This window comes from Helianthus annuus, chromosome 9 (assembly GCF_002127325.2).
Source record: "Helianthus annuus cultivar XRQ/B chromosome 9, HanXRQr2.0-SUNRISE, whole genome shotgun sequence".
Lineage (NCBI taxonomy): Eukaryota > Viridiplantae > Streptophyta > Magnoliopsida > Asterales > Asteraceae > Helianthus > Helianthus annuus.
This window is the reverse complement of record NC_035441.2, coordinates 91,770,676-91,778,961: the sequence shown is the minus strand read 5'-3', so window position 1 is coordinate 91,778,961 and position 8,286 is coordinate 91,770,676. Positions and strand designations below refer to the sequence as shown.

The 8,286-nt window shown below is 39.3% G+C and overlaps 2 protein-coding genes across 2 annotated transcripts; one reads left to right on the top strand and one right to left on the bottom strand.

Annotated features, from left to right (window-relative positions):
* The first annotated feature begins 250 nt into the window (after positions 1 to 250).
* Positions 251 to 3,603, top strand: LOC110877863 (double-stranded RNA-binding protein 6). Its single transcript, XM_022126089.2, has 3 exons — positions 251 to 750; positions 1,913 to 2,132; positions 2,619 to 3,603. Exons 1-3 carry the CDS (start codon positions 505 to 507, stop codon positions 3,392 to 3,394), a joined length of 1,242 nt encoding a protein of 413 aa, XP_021981781.1. The 5' UTR covers positions 251 to 504; the 3' UTR covers positions 3,395 to 3,603.
* Positions 3,604 to 4,249: 646 nt separating this feature from the next.
* Positions 4,250 to 7,635, bottom strand: LOC110877864 (CASP-like protein 5A2). The gene is made up of 3 exons (XM_022126090.2): positions 7,175 to 7,635; positions 6,315 to 6,447; positions 4,250 to 4,585 (listed from the first exon to the last, which is right to left on the bottom strand). The coding sequence occupies exons 1-3, from the start codon at positions 7,420 to 7,422 to the stop codon at positions 4,394 to 4,396; spliced, it is 573 nt and encodes a 190-aa protein (XP_021981782.1). The 5' UTR covers positions 7,423 to 7,635; the 3' UTR covers positions 4,250 to 4,393.
* Positions 7,636 to 8,286: the final 651 nt, after the last annotated feature.

Here is an 8,286-nt window from a genome sequence, read left to right as displayed (position 1 = left end):
TTTAGATGATGGATTAGAGCTGGGTGACATTGTACTGACGTGAAAAGTCATGGTGGTCATAAGGGTCATTACCACACCCTATAGCCTAAAAATGTGTGAATATTAACTGTGGGATTAAAAGGTAACACGACATCATACTTTTTGAATTAAACCGCAACTTACGAATATACAATCTTTCTTAACGATATCTAAATACAATCTATGTTAACGACATCTAAATACAACATATCTAAACGATATCTATAGTGTGTTTCAAGGTCCCGAAGTGAAGCAGTCACATATCCTATCATGAGGGCGACCGCTTCCTACCAAATTTACAACACACTCTATTTATAAATCTACTTCTACACACAGGTGTAGGTGTATGAACACATGCATTCTTCCCGAAATCAAAACCCTAGAAACCACCAGATCGTCCTTTCACAATTCAAAACTCAAAATCTATGATCGTCATTACCAATCACCAGAACCTAATCGAACTCCCGTCCACGATAACTGAAAGCGATGTATAAGAACCAGCTGCAAGAGTTAGCGCAGAGGAGCTGCTTCAATCTACCCTCGTATACGTGCATAAGAGAAGGTCCAGATCACGCGCCGCGGTTCAAAGCCACGGTTAATTTCAACGGCGAGACGTATGAAAGCCCTAATTACTGCACGATCTTGCGCCAGGCCGAACACTCTGCAGCTGAGGTTGCTCTTAATGAACTTGCGTCTCAAGGTCCTTCTAATTCCTTGGCTGCTAGGATTCTGGTTAGTGTTCAGCTTTTTTCTAGGGTCTGTAACTTTCAATTTGTGTTTTATTTAGCTGTTATTAGATTGTAATTGATGATTTTGTTCATAAGAAGTAGAATTTTGTAGAAATGTGAAGCTGTAAAGAAGAAGTAATATAATTGTTGTTTAGAATCCTTTCTAGGGTTTTGATTCAGGTAGCTTTTACGGAAACCCCTCTTTTGTTTGCCGCCTTTGATTATCAGTTTTATGGATAGAGATGTTGGAATGCAGTAGGATACCTGCCTGCATTTAAGGTTTAGATGCTACCAGTGATGTATATGTGACAGTTTTGAACTTTCTGGGGCTTTTTGGTAACCTTGTGCTGAGCCATTAAGAGGCCTGATCGATTAAGCGGTAGCCTTGAAGCGGTCAGCGTATTTCTAAAAGTTCCCCGTTAAGAGGCTCCATGAACCATTAAGAGGTGTCTTTTAAGTGAACCAAACACACACTACCTGGATTCAGAGGTAGCCTCTAAATGGAATCATTAAAAGGCTACCAAACAGCCCCTAAGTAAGATATATATCTATCTATCATATGTGTAATCTTTTTGGATCGAGAACACGTAAAAGATGAATTCCTATGTCATATTTTCTATTAGCTGTTTGTTTCTCGTAAGTTAAATGTAGCTACAACTGATATGGGTCGGGTTTTGTTGCCGGGTTTCAATTTGGCTGGGTTTTGTAAATTGACAGCCCGTGCTTTTATTGATGTTATGATGGTTGCAATGCAGAGGCCGTTGGTCGGATGGATAGAGATTTTGGAAATGCAGTAGGATACCTGCCTGCGTTTAGGATCATATGCTTTAAGGTTTAGATGGTACTAGTGATGGATATGGATGACAGTTTTGAGCTTTAAATTAGATACATATCTATTGTTATATGTGTTATATTCTTCTATTGAGAACACGTTTAGATGCAATGAGTGACGCATATGTGACAATTTTGAACTATAAAATAGATATATTATCTCTATCATGTAAAATATTCTTTGATTGGGGATACGTAAAAGATGAATTCTTGAGGAAACACGTAATTTCTTTAAAAAGCACCTATTTTGATATCATGCTTAAGGATTGCATATTTGTGTACAATGGTAATGTGGCTTCATATTGTAACTAAATTTTGTGATGGGCACTCGACAGGATGAGACAGGGGTATACAAGAATCTTTTGCAAGAGGTTTCTCAAAGAGTAGGGGCGTCTTTACCGACATACACAACAACTAGATCGGGCCTAGGGCATTTGCCTGTTTTCACCTGCACTGTAGAATTAGCTGGCTGTATATTTACTGGAGAACCCGCCAAAAATAAGAAACAAGCTGAAAAGAATGCTGCCATGTCAGCTTGGTCATCTCTAAAACTTTGTAAGGATTTACTGTTTTTCATTTGCAGTGTTGTAAGAATCGCTAGGCGCTAGTCAGGCGGTGGGGACCAACTAGCGATTAATCGGGATTAATAGGGATTAATCGGGATTAATAGGGATTAATCGGGTTGAGATTTTTATGTGTAATTTTTTAGTTATATATATATACACACACATTTTTATATGTAGCTTTTTAAAGTAGACATGTTTTAACCCCTCATTGACCTATTTTCTAAGCAACTCACAGGAATTTATAAGGTTTGGTCGAAATTTGTCCGGGATCTGGACAAAATTTGGCCAGAATAGGACCCCCATTAACTGCCTAACGATTAGTCGACCATTAATCAGTGAACCTCCGATTAGTGATTAATTGGCAACTAATCGGAGAATAGTCGGGATTTTTACAACCATGTTCATTTGTATTATTTTATCAGTAAATATGTTTATGGATACAGATGAATGACACTTGTATCCTCTTTTTGTTCAGTAACACAGCAATCTGAAAGCTTGCCATTGCAAAAAGGAAACACTGAGGAGCAGGAGCATGTTACCGTGGCGCGCGCGTTACAGAAATTCAGATTAAAGGCAAGAATGTCTAATATACCCTTTCCAATCCGTTTTCCGGTGCCAAAACCGAAAACACTTACCGGCCAACCGCCACCAACCACCACCTCAAAAATCCTTCCATTAATATGCCCCAAAATGGGACCCAGTAGGCGTCACCTAACCACATTATCGAACGCACCCCAAACATGCATAAAAACACCTCAAAAGCAAGATCCAGTCACCCCTGCCGGTGATCCGCCACAACCACGCCAGCACAAGTTTCCGGCGGTCGGAGCGGCACCATACATCCCTGTTCGGCACTTCAGGGCTCGCCATGGGGTTGCTCCTCCAGTGACTATACGCAACTCGATTCCTGTTTTCTCTGCCCCACCGCTACCGGCTAATCACCTTCCTCCACAGTTTGGGTTGCCGCCACCTATGTGTGGTGGTGTAGCACCTCCAGTCACCATTAGACACGCGGTTCCAGTTTTTTCTGCAGTTACCAAGCCTGTGACAAGCTCCATAACACCAAATGAAGTAAAAAAGAATACTAGTTCTCATGAGGACTCCAAGTCTCCAATCGAGCCACTTGCGATGTCATCATCAACAACGGAAGATAAAGGGAGCGTTGTGGCAGCAATTTCTGCCAGCCTGCCGGTTCCTGATGAAGAGGCCGACGAATTGGTAGAGACAGCATTGAAGGGGCTAGAAATTTGAGGAGGAAGGTGGTGTTTAAGGATTTTGTAGGGTCATTTGTGTTGTTCAACTTAAAATGTAGGTGTTTGGTGTATTCATGTCTAATATGTATTTTGGGAATAGTAATTGAGCTCCAGTTGGTTGGTTCAAAGAGAACTGGAATTTGTAGGGTTTATTTTTGAAACATGAACACTGTGAGCAAGGCATTGAATATGATAACTTTTGTGGTACTGATTGATGAGACAAGAAAGTGTAAGAACGATGACACCGGTGAATAAGGTAAGTTCTGGTGAGTGTGAGTGTTGAAAATCTCTTTCGTTGTAACCGGTGATCCATGTACCTTATCAATCCTTTTATACGCTCGTATCACACTTTTTGAGGTTCGTATCAATGTTTGTAATTATGGAAGAGTAACATTTTGATGACAAGGTTTGGTTTGAAGCCGTTAGACCTTGCATTATCTCAAAACGAGTGGGTGATCTCTCGCATTTCTCTGATACAATCTAGCGATTTCTCACTATCTCATAACAAGTGGGTGATTGATGCGCGTTGCACTGCTTGATACTCGACGTTCATTGCTTGTAAATCACCTGCTGCGAGCCTTGATAATCGTTGTTGTCGCCCCCCAAATCACTTATGATAACATATAATGACATATAAAATGGTTTCTAAATACTCAAGTGATTCTAACATCTTTGACCATTTAAAAATATTGGTTTGTGGCAGCATGGTTTAAGAATATTAAAAGTCAAATAGTCATAGTGTTTAACTTATAAAAGTCAACAAGCGTAGTAATGTTTAAGGGTAAGGGAAGTCAACTAGTCAAATGCTTGACTTACAATAGTCAAAGTCAACAAGTGATGACTTAATGGTAAACAAAATAAAGAGGGAAGCAGGCATTGCATTAGGTTAATCATAGTCAACACAAACCATGGATGGATCACCAAGCAAAAACCATACAAGGTACAGAGAGTACAAACATAACATTCTTTCACCGACACCCAACCTATATACCAACTTTCATCCAGATGCTAAATACCAGAAATTCAAGAAAAACGATGGTGAAACAGCGAACCAACTGACAAAAGCCATAGCCGTTGATGTCTCGAACCTGGTGCAATGGTTCTGTGAACAGTTATTGAAGTCATTACCGATGAGAACAGTTATACCAGCTGATGCACATGCTGCAGCAAACGTAAGAGTTGATGTAATCTGCATCAACAACATTTTGAGTTAAATTCTACAGATATTGAAGAAATATTGCACCAGAAAACTTTCAAATTTGTTAGAAAATCCAAGACCTTGTTCGTGTTCGTTCGTTAAGGAAATAAATGTGTTCATGGACGGTTTATGAACACTTTCCGAACGACATTTTATGTTCGTCATCGTTTATCAAGGAAATGAACGTGTTCACGAACACAAATAAAATCGCCGAAAGCGATGGAGGCAAGAGGTGACTGACAGAGAGAGTAGCGCTGGAGCTTGAAGCCAAGGTTTAAAAGAACGGAAACGAGTTTCGAGGTGTTTTCCCTTCACCTTACGAGGCGTAAGCCTCGAGGCGAAACGAGGCGGTATTAATAAGTAAATATAAAAATTATATATATTATAAAAATAATAATACTTACTAATTTCATCATCAGATTCATCAAAATCATCAAAAACACACTTAAAAAAGACATGAAATGCTTGAAACTGACACAAAAAGTCAAAAACATCAAAAACAGCTATCAAAATCCCCTGAGGCGCAGCTTTCTTAGCGCCTCAGCCCCTCTGAGGCGCATATACATTAAAAACACCATGAGGCGCGCCTCAGACTCGTTTTTTGGCCGTTTCGCCTTGAGGTGCACGCCTCAAACGTTTTTTAAAACCATGCTTGAAGCCATAATCCTCGAATAGAGGTCGATGTGAATATTGAGTAAGAAATGGGGAACGATACATAAACACAGCGGGAATAGGGTTACCTATTTTAATTGTTAGGGTAATAAAATAAATAAAAATTAAAAAGTATAAAAAGTTTAGATAAAATAAAAGAACAAGAATCTTTCATGAACAACATAAACAAGCAAACATGAACGAAAGTTCACGAACACAATCGAACGAACGAGAGCTCTGTTCATGTTCGTTCGTATAACTAATCGAATGAAATTTCTTGTTCAAGTTCGTTCATCGTAAACGAACTTCCCGCCGAATGGTTCACGAACTGTTCACTGAACGTTTGGCTCGCTTACAGTCCTAGTCGGACCTATGTTATAAGAATCCAACAAAAAGAAATTATTTAACATTTGTATCCAATATTCAAGTGACACCGTATGTTTCAAGCGATGACACCTATAAGAAAGTTGGTTAACACAAACCTCTATTCTCGTTGTTATATTCTAACGCGGGCGTGTGTGTATATATATATTATAAATTCATTTCCTATAAAAATTATATATATAAATAAGATGTTTTCATATAACTTAATGATTTCTTATTTATACTAATAGCAATTATAATAAAATATACACATCAAACCACGTGACACTTAAAGCAGCAAATGTTAATAAGTAAGAAATTCGTATGTTTGGATAATCACTAAAGCTATAAAAAAAACCAATAAAACAAAAATCATGAAAAGATCCATTGCCAGAAAGAAATTAACCAACAAAACAAAATTGTGTCACCTGACTTCAATAAATCTAGTCTAACAAATAACATAATTTGTAAGATTTTAAACTTGTTTGTTTTAGGTTTTAAGCATTAGTTGAATCAATACATTGTTTATGTGATCCTAAAGGGTACATAAAGGAATCGGGCATTCAAAGACTCAAACATGGTGACACGGGTAAAACTATTTTCTGGTTCTACACTCAGCACAACACAAGTAATGAAAACTTAGCATCAGCAAACACATAAAAAAATAAAAATAAAAACTCTACTAAATCAGAAGTATGTATATTACCCCATCTCCGATTGTGAACACGGCAACAATTCTCGGGTTTCTAAGACTGCGCTTCACTAAGAGGGCATAAATATCAACGATGGCAAGTGAGAGACTCCATAGGCATTGCAAGCTCAGAGCTGCAACAAGGTACCTGATACAACAACCATATCATTTCATAACCCCAATTCATATGCAGACCATCAAAAATAACCCTTTAAATTGTAACTAAACCACCAATTAAGTTCTCAAATCCAATGTAAATACAAAGATGAACAATGGTTGGCATAGCCCCCAATTACCTAACTAATTCACACACCCTCTAATTCTACACATTTGTCCACCATGGAACTTGAACGACCAATTGACAGTCCTAGTTACCAACTAAAATGTTAATTTTCAGTCAAACTGGCCCACGTGTTTGTTTTCGTCACATCCACAACCATTGCTTCCAAAACACGTTAGTAAGGCCGGAAGGTGTGGAGGCACCACCGCGGCCACCTCACCTCCCATAGCGTCTGGAGGGCGCCACCACCCACACCGCCGAGTTTAAGGAGGGGGCGCCATGGGTTGTCCGCCATGGTAACGAGGAAGAAGGAGATGTTCAGGTGGGGCCCACATGATTTAATCCAGTCAAATCTTTTTTTTTTTAATTTTGTTTAATATGGGGCTTTATTCCACACCCTCCAATGCAAACTAAGGAAGGGGCGTGATAAAGCCTCTGGCTGACGTGGATCGTGGCGACGTGTACTGATAAAGCGCCTAGGGCTCCATCCCACACCCCATAGCCTAATAGCAATATTGACATTTCCACTAATCCAAAATTTTCATGATCAAAACCACATGAAACCTAGGGTTTCTGTTTCAGTAATATAAAATACCGGAAGGCGGTGACGGAGGGGAAGTCACTGGTGGCAGCCATGACGGAAACAGAAACGGCAGCGAAGGCAAACTGAAACAACCGCAAAGCAAGGTTAGTTGGAGTTCCAGGCATGCCTTGAATATCCTTCATTCTGACTCTATCATCAGGTCTACCATCGTTTTCAGCACCAGCAGCAGCTGCTGGTTCAGTCAATTGGGGGATTTCAACATCTAATGGGTGAACAGCAGGGTGGCTTCTGCTACTCATTCTTTCTTCTACTCTACAATTGGATTCAAAGCTTCATCGTTTTCGCACCGATTGACTTACGGATCTGTTGGAATTGTGGATGAATTTCGGGTTTTGGGAAAGTAGAGTGGTCGGAAGTCGTTCAAGTGACGACGACTAGAAGATGTTCACGACGTCGTTTACGTGGAGGCACCGCTCTCTTGCCCTATGGCTATATGTCCTTTTCCGTGATAATGTCTATTATTTTATTAATTAAACATAACTAGGTTTTTTCACAATCACCACGTTGCGGCAAACTTATTTTGTTATTTGGTCTATGTTTACATGTGTTTTGAAATCACTATGAGGGCGTTGTGCACGAATAAGAATAAAAAAAAGATATAGAAAAAAACACTAAAAGATAACCAAAAGAAAATCAACAACAAAATTTTTATGGTAATGATTTTGTTCGTATGAAACCCTTGGTCAGAGATAATCAAATGGTATTGGGTACCGATACTGAATTTCCCGAACCGAAAGATCTTAAGTACAAATTCGGTACCGACTTTTGCGCCTACCAGTTTTTACCTTCATATACCGGTACCGTAACCGATATCTTTGGTATCGATATCGGTTGGCACCGAGCTCATCCCTACCCCTGAAACTGAAAAAGAGAAATCATTAAAAGTTGAAGAAAATCAACAAAATAGTTGCACGATACCGTTGTTGTTCGTACGGTACCCATGATCCGAGATGAACAAATGGTACCGGGTAGAAGTATCGAATTTCCTGAACAAAAAAATTTTCAAAATCATTTCGGTACTGACTTTTGGGGTTTTCTGTACAAGGCTGGTGCCAGTTTTTAACTTCGTGTATCGATAACTGTACCAGACTGGTGCCGGTTTT

Coding starts and splice junctions, on each gene's coding strand:
- LOC110877864 (XM_022126090.2), bottom strand. CDS start 7,422: ATGAGTAGCAGAAGCCACCCTGCTGTTCACCCATTAGATGTTGAAATC. Junction 6,448..7,174: donor CCCTCCGTCACCGCCTTCCG/GTATTTTATATT, acceptor TTGTTGTATCAG/GTACCTTGTTGCAGCTCTGA. Junction 4,586..6,314: donor TGTTCACAATCGGAGATGGG/GTAATATACATA, acceptor TTGTTGATGCAG/ATTACATCAACTCTTACGTT.
- LOC110877863 (XM_022126089.2), top strand. CDS start 505: ATGTATAAGAACCAGCTGCAAGAGTTAGCGCAGAGGAGCTGCTTCAAT. Junction 751..1,912: donor CCTTGGCTGCTAGGATTCTG/GTTAGTGTTCAG, acceptor GGCACTCGACAG/GATGAGACAGGGGTATACAA. Junction 2,133..2,618: donor TTGGTCATCTCTAAAACTTT/GTAAGGATTTAC, acceptor CTTTTTGTTCAG/TAACACAGCAATCTGAAAGC.